This window comes from Ananas comosus, linkage group 22 (assembly GCF_001540865.1).
Source record: "Ananas comosus cultivar F153 linkage group 22, ASM154086v1, whole genome shotgun sequence".
Taxonomy (NCBI): domain Eukaryota; kingdom Viridiplantae; phylum Streptophyta; class Magnoliopsida; order Poales; family Bromeliaceae; genus Ananas; species Ananas comosus.
In genome coordinates, this window is record NC_033642.1 from 9,305,718 (window position 1) to 9,325,429 (window position 19,712).

At 34.1% G+C, this 19,712-nt stretch overlaps 1 protein-coding gene across 3 annotated transcripts; it reads left to right on the top strand.

Annotated features, from left to right (window-relative positions):
* Positions 12,996-19,670, top strand: LOC109727347 (phosphatidylinositol 4-phosphate 5-kinase 9). Of its 3 annotated transcripts, none has more exons than XM_020257432.1 (9): positions 12,996-13,152; positions 14,183-15,507; positions 15,862-16,029; positions 16,455-16,620; positions 17,302-17,412; positions 17,562-17,749; positions 18,292-18,452; positions 18,717-18,882; positions 19,007-19,670. In XM_020257432.1, exons 2-9 carry the CDS (start codon positions 14,246-14,248, stop codon positions 19,278-19,280), a joined length of 2,496 nt encoding a protein of 831 aa, XP_020113021.1. In that variant the 5' UTR covers positions 12,996-13,152; positions 14,183-14,245; the 3' UTR covers positions 19,281-19,670. The 3 variants fall into 3 exon arrangements, with proteins under 3 accessions (XP_020113021.1, XP_020113022.1, XP_020113024.1); XM_020257433.1 differs by having other exon boundaries at positions 14,220-15,507; XM_020257435.1 differs by having other exon boundaries at positions 13,000-13,152; positions 14,223-15,507.

Consider the following 19,712-nt stretch of genomic DNA (forward strand, 5'->3'; position numbering starts at 1 on the left):
CTGCTTCAATTACCTATATATAAAATCTAATAGGATTAGAACTCTTAACCCAGGTTAAGCATTTTGAGTGGTGATTAGGCCTAAGAGGGTAAAAAAGTTAAGCGTGCTAGGACGGAAGTAGTCCTAGGATAGATAACTTTTTGAAAAGTTAAAGTTGGGACGTCACAGTTGGTATTAGAGTTAATTACCAGCCGAAAGTATGAGATGAATTTTGGCTGAATCAGAGTCAGAATAATAAGACTAGCAAGAGGAGTCTCACATCACTGGGTACTTGTGAGTTAGAACTTGACAAGAATGTCAGGACTTAAATGGAGAGAGATTATGAGATCTCAGATAGTCTTGTATATACAATCTAATAGCATTAGAACTTTTAATCCGGCCTAAATATTTTGAATGGTGGCTAGGCCCAAAAAGTTAAAGGAGTTAAACGTATTAGGACGGGAGTAGTCCTATAATGGTTGACCCTCAGAGAAGTTGGGGCATCACAGTTTTTACCTTTAATTTTTGCCATCTAGTGTTAGAAAAATAACTCTACTTATGGTGGCAATCGAAATACGGAATGAGATTAAGCATGAAGCGCAAATGTGCAGATGCAAATTTAACTTCAGTAGTAAATAAGCATATAAGAACTAAACTGAAACTCCAAAATATTTCTGAAATTTAAAACTTAGAAGAGCTCAAAAACAAAACCAAACTTTAAATTAAAAGTTTGGAAACTAAGGCCTTCATTTGGTATCAACTTGTTTAAAAAAAAAAGAAAATTAAATAACAAAACATATTATTCATTAGTTTTTAAAAAAGATTTTAGATTGAAAATTTTAAGTAATTCACTAATAGTGAAATTTATTCGAGAGATAATTTAGAGGATTCATACATAGGTAGAAAAACAATATTACCTGGGCAATGATGGTAGCTTTGGTTTGTTGCCACCCTTCCCAAATCGAAGTTCCAAATGCCGTCCCCTCTTTCTTCATCTTTGATGCAAAAGACTCTCCCGAGTCTCCACCGTTTCCTTCATCTCGTTCCATTCAATTTTTTTTTTTTTAGTTTTTCAAATCCCTTCACGAAGTTTCTCTCTTTTTCATATATATATATTGTGTGTAATTGTTTTCTGAAAAGGGTGTGTGCTACGTGTCATGTTGGGTTGACACGTGCTTCACTCCCAAGGTTTGCTGGTTATTTTTTTTATATTTCTTTTGTCGAGCGATTATATTCCTTCCAATTGTAAAATATTATTAGTTTCGTTGTATGAGAGCTGGCAAGTTCCGCTGGTATTCGATTTGGAATGAACTCGAGATTGATAGTTTATTTAATAAATGAGACAAGCACGAGGGAGGAGGTAGGATCAGCTCATTCGTATTATTATTGATATAATTTGAATATATATATTTATATAGTATACATTTTTATTATTTAAAATTTAGACCAATCTAAATATAAAGAGCTGTATATTTTGCAAATTTTTGTATTATTAAAATAAATTTTTTATTTTTTATTTTTTTTCCATCTTTTTATCTAATAGTAGGACTAGCAATCTAACTTATTATTTGCGAACAAGTTTGTATTTGGCTCATTGCTAAATAAGTCGAATATGAGCTGAATTTTTCAACTTGATATTTTGACAAGCCAACAAGTAGAGCTCGTTGTTTAAACAAGTGGAATACGAGCTAACCCCCCCCCCTCTCTCCCTCTCTCTCTCTCTCTCTCTCTCTCTCTCTCTCTCTCTATTGTGTTATTAGAAGTACAACAGTCTATTTGCTCATAAATTTGTCTCTCTCTATTGTGTTATTAGAAGTACAACAGTCTGTTTGCTCGTAAATTTTTTTCTCTATTGTGTTATTAGGAGTACAACAGTCTGTTTGCTTGTAAATTTTTAACCATCCATCAACTTTGATGAGTGATTACGGTGAGAGAGAAGAGAAATTGGGGAGAAATTCAGTGTCTCAATTTATCTTCTCTTTAAATTTCTTTCTAATTTCTCTTCTCTCTCTCACCTTAATTACTCATCAAATTTGATGAATAGTTAGAAATTTATATGAGTATAAGGGCCGTTGTGTTTCTAATAGCACGGTAGCCATACTCTCTCTATATATAATGTAGGTTTTCGACTCTTGGATGAAGAGATGTTCGATTATAATGATAGTAGTCCTTAAGGTTGAGTGAGTGTTTAGTAAAATAGCATAATTTAAGAGGTGAAATTGGTTAAAAGGATAGATCTAACGGTGAGAAACTTACAAGTATCAAGCACTATAACCGGACTCTATATATTTATATATAAGCTTGTGTTCGGCTCGTTAGAATTTCGAGCTAACAAATTCAGTTCACGTTTGGCTCAATTTATTAAACGAGCCGATCGATCTCGAGCTCATTTCAAGCTCAACACGAGCTGGCTCGCGAACATCGAGCTTGATTGCTAGCCCTACTCAGGACCATTACTCAATCTTCGCCCTTCTTGGGCTGTTGGGCCCATGGGCCTCAAGGCCCACTAAATGTATTTGCGAGTTACAGCATCATTAAAAATCAAAAATGTTTGACCCAAAATGTCGGGATACACATAATAGTAATCACCAGTTTCTATCAAAGCACGTAAGCTATTGTTACTTTATGTAAGGTTTTATGGTATTATTATTCGTGAGGCGTGACACGGCCTTATAACTAACAAAATAGTATATTTTTCGTTACCTTTCTCTTTATTTTAGGTAGCGTTTTCATAGGAATGGAGATTGCGTTGGGAATCCACTATTTTCCTATAGTTTCTCTTTACTTGAATTTTGCACCCAAGTACCTAACATTTGTTTTTTATTTTTTTTTGTTACATTCTAAATATTAATTGAACCCCTCATATAGGAACCCTCTCATTGAATTGATATTTTGACTAATGGAAAATTCATTATTTAGCCAAAATGCATCACAAACTAACCAACAACAGTAACGAGAGAAAATAATATATATATAATATATATATATATATATATATATATATATATATATATATATATATATATATATATATATGATATCAGATGATCAGGTCTATAAATTTTTCAATAAAAAAAAATCCTAATTAAAGCACCCAACTAGACTACAACGTCGGTTTTCCTATAAACTGCAACTTGAAATTGTGAAAAGCAATTTCTAGTTTGGCCAATTTGCATAAAAAATTCACAAATTTTTAGTTTTTGCAAAACTTGGCCTCTTTTCTCAATTTTGCAGATTCGGTCCGAATTTTCAGCAAACTGATCAAAATATTTTTATTATTTTTTCTCTCTTCTCTTTCTCTCTCCTCTTTTTTTTTTCTCTCGTTAATTTTTTTTTTTCTCTCGCCGAAAAACAGCGAAGGCAGAGGCGACTTTTATTTTTTTTTCTCACTCCCCTTTCTCTCTCATTTTTTTTTTCTCTTGTTAATATTTTTTTTCTCTCGCCAAAGAAGACAGCGGAGCCAGAGGCGGAGGCGAAAATGGCCTGCCTCGCCTCTCACCCTCATGCCCTCGCCTTCGCCCTCGCCCACACACCCCCCCGTCTTTCTCGCTGCCTACCTCGTCGAGGCCGCACTGCGACTCTTTTTTTTTTCCCCCTCTCCGGCTCCCCTACACCGTTTCCGATGACAACACCTCTCTCGCCATTTCCCGTCCTTCTCGTCCTCTTCCTTTCCCTCCTCCGCCACGGCCTCCGACGACGACGCATCTTCGCCGACGCCGACGCCGCGATGGTCACTGCGGCGCCGCAACCTCGGAGCGGGGTGTCCTTAGCGACGTCGTCGCCAGCACCGTGGTCGTTGGCGGAGAGGGGTGAAAAAAAAAAATTATAGAGGAAGGAAGAAGAAAAATTAAAGACAAATAATTATAGAAAAAAAAATCAAGATGAAATTGCACCGTTATAATAAAATTGCACTGTTTTAAAGAACGTTGCACTATTGTGGACATAAGTTGCACCACTTAAGATATAAATTGCACCCTTTAAAAGAAAAATTACACTCTTTAAACAAAAATTGCACTCTTTGAGAGATCTTTATTATTATTTCTCCTCTTATTGCACTTTTTGAGATGTAAACTGCATTCTTTAAAATAAAAATTATATTTTTTAAACGAAATTTACACTCTTTGAGAAATTTTTACACCGTTTCTTCTCTTGTTGCACTCTTTGAACTGTAACTGCACACTTTAAGAGATATTTATATTGTTTCTCCTCTTGTTTCACAATTTTTTCTTTTGTTGCACTGTTTTTTCTCTTAAAAAATGCAACAAAGAGAAGAAACAATATAACAAGAGAAGAAACAATACAACAAGAGGAGAAACAGTGTAAATATCTCTTAAGGGTGTAGTTTACATCTCAAACAGTGCAACAAAGAGAAGAAACAGTATAACAAGAGAAGAAACAATACAACAAGAGGAGAAACAGTGTAAATATCTCTTAAGGATGCAGTTTACATTTCAAATAGTGCAACAAAGAGAAGAAACAGTATAAATATCTCTCAAAAGTGCAACTTTCGTTTAAAAAGTGTAACTTTTATCTTAAATGATACAGTTTACATCTCAAAGAGTGTAATAAGAGAAGAAACAGTATAAATATCTTTCAAATAGTGTAATTTTTATCTTAAAGGGTATAGTTTATATCTTAAGTAGTGCAACTTATATCCATAATAATACAACGTTTTTTTAAAACAGTACAATTTTATTTTAACGGTACAATTTTATCTTCATCTTTCTTTTTCTATATTTTTTTGTCTTTAATTTTTTTTCTTCCTTTTTCTACAATTTTTTTGGTCACTCCTCTCTGCCAATGATCACGGTGCCGACGACGACGCCACTAAGGACTCCTGCTCCGAGGCTGCGGCGCCATAGCAACCTCCACGGCGTCGGCGTCGGTGAAAATGCATCATTGTCGAAGGCGGCGGAGGAGGAGGGAGAGGACGAGAAGGGCGAGAGAGGGCGAGAGAGGCATCGTCGTCGGAGACGGTGGAGGAGGATCGGAGAGGAAAAAAGAAAAAGAGTCGCGGCGCGGCCTGGGCGGGGTCAGAGGTAAGGAAGGCGGGGGGTGCGCTGGCGTGGGCGTGAGGGTGAGAGGCGAGGCGAGCCGTTTCCACCTCCGCCTCTGCCTCTGCCTCCACTGCCTTCTTCAACGAGAGAAAAAAAAAAAAAAGGAGAGAGAAAAAGTAATAAGAATATTTTGATCAATTTGCTGAAAATTCGGACTGAATCTGTAAAATCAAAAATGACGGTCCAGTTTTGCAAAAGCTCAAAACTTGTAAATTTTTTATGCAAATTGGCCTTCTAGTTTTATAGTTGATTATATAAATAAATAATTTTGTTGGATTATGAAAATGTATAAAAATCTACAATTTACTAGATTGTGATGCTCAATGTATGTTTATTTAAAAATATAAAATAAAAGGAAAAAAAACTACTAGATGACGACCTTAGCCAAAACAGTATCTAAAGGCGGTGATTGGATCTCCCACTAACTTATGGCTTCTGTTTTTTTAATAACAGCTAACAAAACTTAATTAAACAAGAGTTTAAATAAAATAATCTCTCTCTCTCTCTCTCTCTAATCGAAGCTTCTAATTTGATAATGACATCGCAAAACCGCGGCCGGAAAAGATGATGGGGTCGGCAGTGGCCGGTGAGATGATGACGGCATGACGACAAACCCCCGCACCCAAAATGTATCCTCAGAAAAATCATAAACAACAGAAAGCGACCCCCATATGTAAGAATACCAGTAGTTTAATGTTACGACAATATGAACCGACCTTGAGATTGGAGGCTTGAGCCCTGTGAATGTTCAAGGAGAAATAATGTGTAAGGAGTGTTACTACCGACTCGCTAAAATTTTAAATTACTGTAAATATGTCGGTGATAAAAAGATAATTTTGTTCGCCTATTTAGGTCAAGAAAATTGCCCAATGAGTTGTTCAGCACCATAAGAACATGTTACTAGGGAATCTAAAGAAAGCGATATACATATACATGTATGTATCTGTAAAAATATTTTAATTGAACAGGTGTTATATGTGCGACATTTATCATTTGTTTTTTTTTTTTGAGAGAAATAGGTAGCACGCTACCCGCTTCGTTTATTTCATTTAGAAATAAATTTAGTTGGAAATATGAATCAACTAAGATTCGAACTTGGATCTCGAGTACTAACCACTAAGTTCTTTGTCACTTGCTCTGGGAACGGCCGGTGACATTTATCATTTGTGGATGACAAACTATCCACACAACTTACTCTTCAAACAAGCAATTTTTTCCTTTTATTTTTGGTGGCCGACACTGACGGACGACCACAGGAGTCTTAGTTTGCCGGTTTTTGCAAAAGTACAGCTGCTGCTATTTTGCTGATGACACTACAGTCTGATGATCAAAAGGGTACTTACTTATCAATCAATCCTAACATAAGTGATAAAAAATTTAATAATTATTACTGAGATTTCAAATACGAATTCTAATTTATTTATATTTTTAAGCTAAATATATTTTTTAAAAAATAAATAAAATAAATAGTATGGTATATTTTTCTCTCAAAAAAAAAGTATTTACTTATTGGGTTACCAAATGTGTTACACATATTTAGGTATGCAAATAGATTCGAATTTGTGGAGTTTCCATCAATTTCGAATTGGGCAGTAAGTAAAAACGAAAAATATATAGAAACATGTAAGCACTTTTGAATCTATTCTGATCCGTCTCAACCTTTCTCAAATAGAATGATTGGTTGAAGCTAAAAATATGATAAAAATTAATCAGTCCTGATCTGAAAAATAATTGGATGAGAAGTGAAAAACCCTCCTGCTCACGGATCCGCCCCGTTTGCCACGTGTGTTACTTGAATTGAATCTCCACTCAAAAAGTTGTGACATTTAACCATCTCAATCCTTACAAGGAGTGAAAAAAGTTGATGGCCCACCACACTTTCGTGATAGGAACTTAAAGCACCAGTGATTAAAGGATTGTGGTAGCACTATTTTTATTATTATTATTCTCCTATATTTTCATGCAAATAATTATTTTCTTTTTTTTTCTCAGATTATATTTTTCGTATAAGCAATTCTGAGCAACAAAATCAACTTCGTAACCCCATTTATTTTCGCTCTCAGCTCTACTTATTTATAACAAAATAATAAATAGTTATAATTATAAGTTATAAATTATATTTTTTTCTTAAAGTTTATGTTAGCTATAAATGTCGCATTTAATAAAAAATTGCACTGCACTAGTGCAACTTTTAGGTACAAGATTAACTTTTCTATCCCAATTGAAAGGTACCTACTCCCTACTAATAATTAATTATAGGATTAATTTCATACAAGTACCTGTAAATATAAAGAATAACAGATATATCCTTACAAAATTTAACTTTTATATATAATCTCTACAAAAGTTCTGATATTTTCAAATATGTTTCTTTGGTTTATTATCGTTAGAGAATTATTTATATTTTTAATTTTGTCATTATAAATATATCCCTTCAAAATCTATAAGAGTATAATATAACGGGGTAAAAATGTCAAAAACTAACTAGGGTTAAGTATTTAACCTATGGTTAACTAAATTTTTCTAACGGTAGGGACATATTTGAAAATATCAAAATTTTTATAGAAACAACATATAAAAATTAAATTTTTGTATGGATATGTTTATCATTCACTATATTTGCAGGAATCTGTATAAAATTAATCCTCAATTATATTTAGTGCATGTGGTCAATTCGTGTTCCGCATCAGTATAGCTGTACCCACAACTATAAATATCAGCGTCCATTGACAAAACAGGCACGGTAGGGTCCAACAAAAAATTGTACCGCATGCGCGCAAACCATTCAACACGTACCCAAGTCAAAATTTAGTTGCAAATATAGCATTACTTTATTCAGTATATTTCGCGATCTAATAAATCACTCTCTATCTCACTATTAATGTGATCTTAGCAATATATATATATATATATAATATATATATAACACCACTTCAAAGTGGTCTTGCATTAGATATGTTGTCATTATCATAATTATCATAAAAAAAAAATCTTTTTTTTTTTTTTTCCTTTTCCTGTTCTTTGAAGTTATTTTTACTTTCTTTCTATATGTAGTTATTAGTTACATGATCTAAATAATGTGAAAGAGTTTTAGTAGAGAACAACAATAATTAAATAATGGATGATATATATATAATTATATAAACTATATTTTTAGCACATGCATCATGTGATAATTATCTTGGTGTTTGCTGAGCACCAGGGATTGTGTGGTGCAGGAATTAAAAAGAGTCTTATTATTATTCTTTTTGCTGATATTCTGGGTTGGCAAAGGGAGATTTTTCCATTTAATTGAATGAACTCTAGAGAAAAAAAAAAAAAGGAGAAAAATCCTCTAATGTAGAGAAATTTTTTTATGGCCCCAATCTATCACGTCAGTCACCGACCATTCACTAATATAATTTTTAATTAAATTTTATTATTCATAAAATAAATTTTAGATGTACATATAAAATAAAAGAAGAGATAAAAACGATTTTATAAGAATAGCCAGGATTTACGGTACAAAAATAAATTTCAATCACGAAACTATACGACTTTTAAACTATTGTAAAGTTTGTTTGTGAGCTGAGCATTACTCTCCATCTCTTATTTTTCAAAATTATTTTTGCGTAGGTGCCAAAATCAAATATCATAACAACAACTAAGTGAATCATTTTTTATTACAGAGATTTTGATAGGGGGTAAGTGGAGAGAATCAATGCCCATTTGTAAAGAAAAAGGTTGCATGCATGGTTCCAAAGATGATCTCCAGTGTAGCACATTATGCATAAGTACACCATAAGCACATGAAAAGATTACATTGTTCTTGTTCCACACACAAAAAGGTTCCACACACAAAGAGGAACCATGTAAAGCTTAATAACGTATACTGCACATGAAAAGATTGCAATATTGTACAACGCATAAAAAAGAAGATAAGATTCTATGGTGACCCCCCTCAACTATTTGTCCTTTTGAAATGACCTTCTAAACTTTAATTTTTTTGCAATTAAATAATTAATTTTAGTCAAAAAAATATGGATATTATCAAGTTGATCGAATAATTTTAATCACTTCTTAGTAAGTAAAAAAAAAACAAGATAATAATAAAAAAAAAAATCAAAGGTTAGGAAAGTCTCCATTGGGGGGCCATTTCAAAATGGGAAACTTTAGAAAGCTCAATAACACTAATATTGTGCACCACACATAACACATAAAAAAAAAAAAAAAAAAAAAAAAAAAAAAAAAAAAAAAAAAATGCTTAATAATAGTACACAGGAAAAGAGTGAAATGTTCCACACACAAAAAAAAGCATTCATTTGGGGGAATACCTTTCCATTGTGAGAATCCCTTTACACTTGGTTTAGAATCAAATTTGAATAGAATTTAATTCATAACTCGTCGAGAGATCGACTTCTTAAAGTCAAATTACTTTAATTTTTGTTGTTTTGAAATGTAAACTTTATATATGCATGCTTTTAACCATATTTAACTTTGTGCTTTTATTAAGATTTGGAGAACATGGTCCATTACACTGTTATAGGTAGGTACAAGTACATGCCAAAACTTTTCTTTTTTTCTCTAATTTTTCATAGCACTTCTATGCGATTAATTATTCCATTTTGCGCAAGGAATCCACCAAAGGATTTGAATCTATAATGACCACTAATTATAGGCTCACAAACACCAAGTGCCAAATAAATGGTAATGATCTACAACTTCGTAGAAAGTGACAACAAAAAGGACATAGCACCTTCTCTTACAAAAATAATGGACATTCTCATTCTTCTTGCTGCTATTAATTATAGGTACTTCAAAATGTCGACGTTTTATGTATTATTAATGTATTGATAAATTCATATATCATTTTGAACTGTATGTATAGCCAAATTACAATGCTTCATATTATAATGTCAATACGTCAACAATTATTGTGAGATACATAATAAGGTACTCGATCAAATTATTCCTCTATTAATTGTTATACGACAAGATAAGGATAGAGAGAGGGGCCAATCGCAAACCTTCCCTCCAATTTTAGACTTATTAATTGTGACACAAATTTGATTCAAAATTTTGTACAACCAATATATGCCTCTCATATTTTTTATTAGGTCTCTAATTTACTATTTGTAGTAATATAGTAGGCCATGACGCGTACTGTGTTAGGAAATTTTAGATTTTATTTATACATTATTTCTCAAACAAATGATTTTGGTGATTAGGGAATAGCTTAAGATCATCAAAGAGCTTTATGTACATGGTTCTCTACTTAAAATAAATTTCTTTTTTTTTTTTTCGTTGGCGATGTTTTATATTAATCCTGCAATATTAAATTATAATGTTGACGGTTCGCGATCGTCCACTTGCCAATTAAGATATTAATAAGATAAATCGCATCTTAATTAATCAAGTTTTAGACCCATGTTGACTAAGTGGGGAAAGAGGAGCAGGTATTAATTGTACGTAAAACTTTTTATTTGGTACTATGCTCATATTAATTAATAGCTTTATTCACTAACTAATTGAAACATAATCTAATGAAAATTAAAATTTATTGATATTAAATAGTTATGTTTTTACTTAAAAATTTGGTGGTGGTTGTTGTTTTGGGCAACCCCCTGCCCCTACTGCTGCTGTTGTTATTTTCGTATTAATATATGCTTTTTGTTTTAACCTCTTCTAATTGAATTTTATTTTGTAGTGTTACTAAGCTCTAAATACATTACAAATGTGATTTAGTTTTTAGTATAATAAATAGAAGATTACGTAATAAACTTAGCTGGAAATATGAATTAAATAGGATTCGAATTTGGGATCTCGAGTACGAACCCACCAAGCCTTTTGCTACTTCGCTAGAGATGATCGGTGACCTAACATTATTTTACTTTTTCTTTTTTGTTGAAGAACAATGAAGTCTTTTTTCGAGAAGCCAAAAACTCTTATTGAAGCCTTAAAAAAAAAGTTTTAATTTGACGTATTGGAGAAAATTTAGTATTAAAATGTACTTTAACAAACTATATACTCGAGTCCGGCTACTATACTATTAATAGCACGAAGCACTTGGTGCTACCAAGTTTTCCGCCGTCAGATTTACACTTTTGATCATTTTCACACGTTAGATCATACTATTCAACCAACCACTCACTCAACCCTAGGGGGCCCACATCATCCTAACCACACATCTCTTAATCCAATGGCCAAAAACTTGGTAGCACCAATGACTTGGTGCTATTAATAGTATATTAACCTAGTTCCTATATACTCTACTTAGACTAATATTATATCTATTTGGTCCAATATAAACCATTTGGAATGGTTTTGATTACCCCGCTTTATAAAACTTGCTTTTCCAGAAGAACCCACAAAAGTGCACTTCTAGAATAAACGTTTTAATTCAAAGCAAAGTAACATACATTTTTATAAGCAAAATCAAACAAACATTAAAAAAAAAAAAAGCATATATTCTATACAACACTTGGACTTTTTTTTTTAAGAGAAAGATAGCTCACACTACCCACTTCATTTATTAGATAAATGAATTTAGCTATAAAGAGTAAGACAGCTACGGCCCCCAAAAAGGCAAAAAAAATCAAAAAAAAAGGCAGAGAAAAAAAAATTTAAAAAAAATAACTAGAATAAAAACAGATACTAGTGTCCAAACAAAGAGTTACACAAACACCGACGTCACCCGACTCTACAAAAATTGGCCCCACTCCTTCGCCAGCACTCCAATACGCCGAGCAGTTGAAATAGCGTTAGGGGATAGATTTCTAAAAATAATGTTATTGCCTATTTAAATCACTTTCTAACCATTTTTCGCTTTATGAAGTGGAATGTGTGCAAACATCTTGAGGAGAAAAATAGAAAAAGAAAACTATGTGGAGGTGAGGTGGTGGGAGAATATATATAAAGCAATTGATTCTCTTATATTGAATTGGTCATTGATAAGGATGTAAAACATGGTTTGAATTTATCCAAATTTAAAATTGTGGTCCAACTTTATCTTATTTTAGTTTATTCAAATTGATTAATTTATTTAAATAATTCATATGCTGTTTACTTGGGCCACTAGTCTAGGTTTAACTTTTGTGGGCCCCACTTGAGCAACAAGAAGTAGAAAATGATAGGGGGATGTGTGACTTTTCTTCATCAACCACCCATGACCCACCCCATCAAAAAATAAAAAATTTTTAAAAAAAAATTAAAAAAAGGTAAAAAAATTCCAAAACTTTTTGGAATGAAAGATCCTAACCCCGGACCTTTCACTTGTTTTCCACCTATTTTTTTGGAATAAATTATTTTTTTTTTAAAAATTTAGAGTAAAATGCATAGATATGTCTTGAATTTTCCCCCACATTATATGATTAAAAAATAGTTTTATAGCAAAAACTTAAGCATTTTTTTTTGTATTTAAAAGATAAAATATTATATTATATTGTATTAAAATTAGAAAAAACTTATAAAATTGCTCATGTGGTTTCATACTTTCTCATTTTACTATTCTGTGATTTAAAATGTATTAATTTTATGTCATGTGGTTTTATTTTTATCTTTTTATTATCGACTTATTAATTTTTTTCGTTAAATCAGTGACAAAGTTAAAACTAAATGGTACTAAAGTGAATATTTGATAAGCCTATATGGAATATTTGAAGTTTTTTTTGTATATAATTTAACGAAATATTAATAAAAAAATTGATGAAAAGATAAAAATAAAATCACGTGACACTAATTTGATACACTTTAAATTATAATGTACTAAAGTGAGAAAATATAAAACTAAATGAATGATATTTAAAATTTACCTTTAAAATTAAGAAAGAACAATTTATATAGAAAAAATTGAGGGACCACGCATTTTGCCCTGTGCGGTTTATGTATGACGTGGTGGACCAGGTTCGTGCAAAAATTTCTCGTTGTTTGTTCCCACCTCTTCAAGGACAAAATAAAACGAGCCCCTCGTCGAATTCTTAAATAAGAAAATACCCCAACCCACTCTCGCTTCTCCCGTAGCTTCCTCTTCAATCCTCGCTCCCCCCTCTTCAACTCCCCTCTCCCCTCTTCGATCTCCTCCGAAGCGAAACCCTACCTCCTCGTCGATACCAATCGTGATCTCTCTTTCCCCCTCTCGGTCTCTCTCTCTCTCTCTCTCTCTCTCTCTCTCGTGTTCTTGCACTTAATCTCTTCTTTGAAGTGATAGATTCTTTAAAGATTGTGGTAATTTGTAGCTCTTTGAATCTTGTGCGATAAAGAGATGGGAACTGTTTGAGAAATGAGATCGGGAGTAGCATATTTATGTGAATTTCGAGTGAACGAGTTCAATATGTGCGATTCAGGAGTATTTGGGAGTTAATTTGATCGGTATTGTTTTTTTTTTTTATATACATATTTCTTTTTTTTTTTATGGAATATTGATGGACTTTGTTGTCCTGAGGAGGAGGTTCTTGATTTGGCTATTTTTAGTATGGATTTAGTGATAAATTGGAAAAGGAAGTGAATGATTGTGTGTCACTTGAATATGAATGTTAGGTATTTTGACGCTGTTATAAGTTAAGAAATGTTTGGGTATTTAGAGGGTATATTGTTGCTACTCGTTTAAATTTTTTTAAAAGTTGTGCACATTTGGTATTCTTTGATGTAATTTGCAAATTTTGAATGCTGAATCAAGAGATTGGCCGCATTGGTATGAAATTTAATTATTTCGTGATGCTATCGTGAAATAAAGGTTTACTTTTTGTAAATGGTATGCAGAAGTTTATAAGATGATATTGATGAAATGAGTCTTGGGATTGAAATGTTTTTCACAAAATAGGTAGTCATTAGAATTCAGGGACACACTTCAACACCTTCGTATTTAGTGTTAAATTTATTATATATGCGTTGTTTCGTTGTTCTTTGGTAGTTTTTTGCACCTGAAATTTTAGTATCAACTTTTCCGCAATTTTAGTCTTTCTTTTATTTTTTATTTTTTATTTTTTATTAGCAGATAACATGAGTTTCTTGAGAAGTTCTTTAAAATAGACTCTATTGTTCCTGGAATTGCCCATGAAAATGAGCAAGACAGCAACCTAGACCTGACAGAAGTCACTAGTCGTTTGGTGCATAACACTTTACCATATTTTTTATTTGTTGTATTTTGTTTTATTTTATTTTTGGTGTAGTGTATAGTGTGGAGTGTGAAGTTTTACTATCATTCAGCAGTCGAATCTTCCGAGGCATTATGCATGTCAGCCCCTGTGGCCCTAGATGAATCAGAAGCCGTATCCAATACTGAAAGAGCTGGACTATCTCGTCACGCGAGTTGCAACATCGAAAAGCAGCTCTCGATTGGTTTGCCCAATGGTCAGGATCCACACGCTTCTAATACACAAGTGGGCTTTAGAGTTGGCGAACTCATACTCTCCAATGGGGACCGCTATTCTGGAACAATGTTGGGAAACACACCGGAGGGTTCGGGAACATATATCTGGTCAGACGGCTGTGTTTATGACGGCGAATGGAGGAGAGGGATGAGGCATGGGCATGGAAAGATGATGTTGCCTTCAGGAGCCGTATATGAGGGAGAATATTCTGGCGATTACATCCATGGCGATGGCACATACATTGGGCCGGATAACTTGACCTACAAGGGACGATGGAAGTTAAATCTTCAACATGGCCTGGGCTATGAAACGCATCCAAATGGAGATGTCTTTGAAGGCTCTTGGATTCAGGGGAACATAGAAGGGCCTGGTAAGTACACATGGGCTAATGGGAATGTTTATATTGGCAACATGAAGGGAGGGAAGATGTCGGGGAAGGGAACTCTTACTTGGAAGAATGGGGATTCCTATGAAGGCAATTGGCTTGATGGTTTGATGCATGGGTTTGGAGTTTATATGTGGAATGATGGCGGGTACTATGTCGGGACGTGGACAAGGGGGTTGAAAGATGGGAAAGGGGCATTTTATCCGATAGGGTGCAAAATTCCTGCTAGTGAAGAGCTTTATATCAATGCTTTGAGAAAGCGAGGGGTGTTGCCTGATTTAAGAAGGCAAAACTATGGGTCGAGAATACTTCACTCTTCTTCGGTTGATATGGGAAACATGAAAGTAATTGATACTCAGGAACATCGTGGGACGCCATCTGGTGTTCTTACTCAAGGGAATTTGATAAATGTTGAGAGAACTCGCAATAGAAATGTGTCGTTGGAAAGACGTTGGAGTCTTGAGGTTGCTATTGAAAGGGTTATTGGACATGATACAGCCGAGACTTCTGTTCTAGAATGTAATGAGAAGGAGGTTGATTCTAATGCTCCGATCCTGGAAAGGGAATACATGCAAGGTGTACTGATTAGTGAGGTAGTAGTCAACAATAGCTTTTCAATGTCATCTAAAAAGGCAAAAAGACGGCAAAAAAAGGTGAAGGACGTAAAACAGCCTGGCGAAACAATAATTAAAGGTCACAGAAGCTACGATCTAATGCTCAGCCTGCAGCTTGGAATCAGGCAATATATTCAGCTCTGACCTTGTAACCTACTTTTGTTCTTTAGTGCCTTGCATTGTTGTATTGCTTGCTATTGATTAACAACTGGCCTCTTTCCTGTTTTGAGCATAGAATGTTAATATGTTATTGATTACAATTTTTATCAATTTATTGAATTGAGGCTTTCTTTAACCTCATAGCTGCAAAATTTAATGATGAAAATAGATTTCCTGGTCTGAAAACCATTTTCAGAAAAATGAAAGAGGAAAAATTGTTATATTAGTGATGGCTGAGAATATAGAAGGATTATTGACTCATTCTTTGTAGTAGTGGTGTCAAGGAATCAATTCTGAACTTGTTAAATTGTTATACTCAGGTATACAGTCGGAAAAATTACACCTATTCAACGCCGTGAAGTTCGTGCTTCAGATTTCGGACCTCGTGCAAGCTTTTGGATGACTTTTCCTAAAGCGGGTTCACAGCTTACACCTCCTCATCGCGCTGAAGATTTTAAATGGAAAGACTACTGCCCCATGGTCTTTAGGTTTGTTGTATCGATCTGTTGTCTTTATAGCATTTTATTGGTTTTTTTTTTTTTTTTACTGAGTTACGCTGGATGTACTATGAATTATTCTAGATTGTAGCATTTATGTTGATTTGTCATTTTAGCTATTGTCATTTGGTTTCTTCTAATTTTCTCAACACATTATATTGCTACTAATCAGAACTCTTACATGTGATATGATATGACACTCATGTTTTTTTAGTCGTTTTTGCCTTTATCATTTAGTTTCTTCTAAGTTTCTCAACACATTATATTGCTACAAATTATGATTCTGATATGTGATATGATATTAGCCACTTGGTAGTAGAACAAGATTTTCCTTTTTGATGCTTTCCCCTTGTTCTTCTGTACACACAAATTTACGGACTAGAAGCTGATGAATTGCATCTCTTCATGTATTGCAGAAATTTAAGGGAGATGTTCAAGATTGATGCTGCAGATTACATGATATCTATATGTGGAAATGCAGCACTTAGAGAACTTTCCTCTCCTGGGAAGAGTGGCAGTGTCTTTTTCCTCTCTCAAGATGATCGGTTCATGATTAAAACCCTTCGCAAATCTGAAGTACAGGTGCTTGTCTGCTTAATTTATTATGGTAGTACAGTCTAGTTACCGATAAATGTACTATTTGTTCTAAATAATAATTGTCTTAGGCCCTATTTTGATGTCAGAATAAGATATTCAAAAATAACATATTCGGAGTAAGATATTTATATCATCCAAACAGGATCGTAACGTTTGGATCAGCAACATATAATATTGGAGTTTTGCTTTTGTCTGCACTTGTTTAATTTTTAATGGTGACTTTAACATGGTTGATATTTTATACTATGGTTACTATTCGTATTAACTTCTTTTGCCATGTGGGTTTATTGACTTCAGTTGGTTTTTATATGACCAGGAGAAAAGTTTATCAATTGGTTCTAAACCTGTAAGAAATTTTTATTTAAACATGTCATCTCTATGCAGTGTAAAATATTCTGTGACTATTTGTTCGCCTAAAATATAAGGAATCTAACCTCTAATTTCTAGTCTAGTTCACTTGAAAACGGTCTTATTGTGGTGTACTTTGTGCGCCATCAAAATTCTTGCATGTTTTACCTTTTTTTATGCATCTTTTAATGGCTAATCAACTTCCATTTGAAATTTGTCTAGTGTGCTGTTTGTTGGTTATCAGTTTTCTAAAATATAGTTAATCTATTTCTTAATTTGAATGCAGAATTACTGATATTTTGGCTTATAATTGTGTAGGTTCTACTGCGGATGCTTCCAAACTATTACCATCATGTCCGTACATATGAGAACACACTCATTACTAAATTTTTTGGTCTCCACAGGGTGAAACCTTCTAGCGGTCAAAAGGTAATAACAAAAGACTATAAATTTATTCATCTTCTTGAATTTAATTTGATTGTATTACATCATTGCAGTCTCTCTCCTCTCTCATTCTATCTGATGCCTTCATTTTGAGTCATATTAATGCACATGTTAATATCTTCTGTAAATGGCAGTTTCGGTTCGTTGTAATGGGGAACATGTTTTGCACAGAACTAAGAATTCATCGAAGGTTTGACTTGAAAGGTTCGTCCCTGGGCCGTTCAACGGAAAATATTGAAATTGATGAAAATACTACTCTTAAAGACTTGGATCTGAACTATTGCTTTTATCTGGAGCCTTCTTGGCGTGAGGCTTTGCTTAGGTAAGAAAGTTTTCTTTTGAAGCACTGTTGTACGTTTAACATGATCATGCAGTGGACAATAATTTGTACTCTCTTGTTTCAACTCATCTGTGCCTCTTGGTTTCTATGGAAATATGCATCTGTGCAAGTAATTCTCTTCAATATAAAGCATGCCTTAGTTTGATTCTATTTAACCTTATTTACCTTTGGTGGGTGGTAGGGGGGTATTAGAGGAGAGAAGTTTTGGCGCTTAAGAATGATTTGCGAATAGTTGGTAATTAAAAGTTTATCATGCTCATGATTCTTGGTATGAAAGTTTGTTGTTTGAGTGTATGTTTGTTGTTTGAGTGTTGCACCTTGTTTTGGAGTATTGATTACAGGAGCTTTAGGCACTTTTGTGTATCTACACACCTGCTTGATTATAGTGTTTGGCACTCCTAAAGTTGCTTCTCTTATTTTTCTGACATTTTATTGCCTTCTTTTCTCTAGTTCTTTTCCTAATTGACAAGGATGCCAAAATATCAAAAGCTTTAATACTCGTGAGCCATTGTTGTCTCCTGCAGGCAGATTGAGATCGACAGCAAGTTTCTGGAAACGCAGCGTATAATGGATTATAGTCTATTGTTAGGTGTGCACTATCGAGCACCCCAGCACTTGCGCTCACATGTATCTTTTCGCCGCCGTGGTGTTATAAAAGATGTGCTGACTGTTCTTTCAGAGGAAGGTAAAGATAGCTTCTTTTTACACAATTTTTATCCTGATCTGTCATTCTTTATCTTCTCCTCAGTTTCCTTTCTGTTAGTCTTCATGTTGTTTGTGTTTGGGCTGGGATTGCCCCCCGATTTTCAGGAATTTAAAGATATTTGATCATGAATGGCAATTTTGCCACCTTTTATGTGCATAATAACAAGTTTCACAATATGGAATTTACATGCTAAGTTTCACAAATCAGTTATTTTTTATTGCAATTAATACTTGTTCTATACAGATGCCCAGGAGGATGAGGCTTTGTACTACCCAGAGGGGCTCGTTTTGGTTCAACGTGGAAACGATGAAAACAGCGTTGTTGTTGGTCCTCACATAAGAGGCAGCCGTTTGCGAGCATCAGCTGCTGGGTTTGAGGAAGTGGATCTTCTGCTCCCTGGTACGGCAAGGTGAGCTCATTGACAACTCGCCGCTCAACTGGTAGTTTCGCCGTTTAGAGTGATGCGCCTCGATAGAGTAGCATCCATTGTTAATCTTTAATCTCTTATCTTTGATGATAATTATTTTTACCAGACTCCAAATCCAGCTGGGAGTCAACATGCCTGCAAGGGCAGAGCACATTCCGACGAAAGATGAAGAAAACAACCAATTGTTCCACGAGGTGTACGATGTGGTTCTCTACCTGGGGATCATCGATATCCTGCAGGAGTACAACATGACTAAGAAAATCGAGCGTGCTTACAAATCCCTTCAGTTTGACTCGGTATCGATCTCAGCCGTAGATCCCGAGTTCTACTCGAGGCGCTTCTTGAGTTTCATTCAGACGGTCTTCCCCGAAAATCGGTAGACGGTGTTGAAATTCACTTTGCTGTTTGTTTCATCTTAAAGTTTCAGTGATCAAGCTATTCCGAATACCATCGTGCATGCAATACCACCTTATGGCTGCTGTAAATTTTGCCCAAGCAAATCAATCAGTTCTTAAAAAACACTCACTGGTGCACCAAATGCTTTTGGATTTCTTTAAAAAGCTGGAACGTTTTTTTTTTGACCCAGCTTTTACAGAAACTCCAAATAAGGCACCAATTGCAATTCTTCGATCCTGCTTTTCCGTTTTCCTTAAGCTGGCTGATCGGACAATATCCATGCGCATCTTTTTGCCTTTTGATTTCTTTTATTTTTGTATGTCATCCTTGTTAATCTTTTTCATAAATGTTTTCGTCAAACGGTTCTCAACGAACGTACCATCCAATAAGTTATATATACGTGCTGAGTGGAGCTT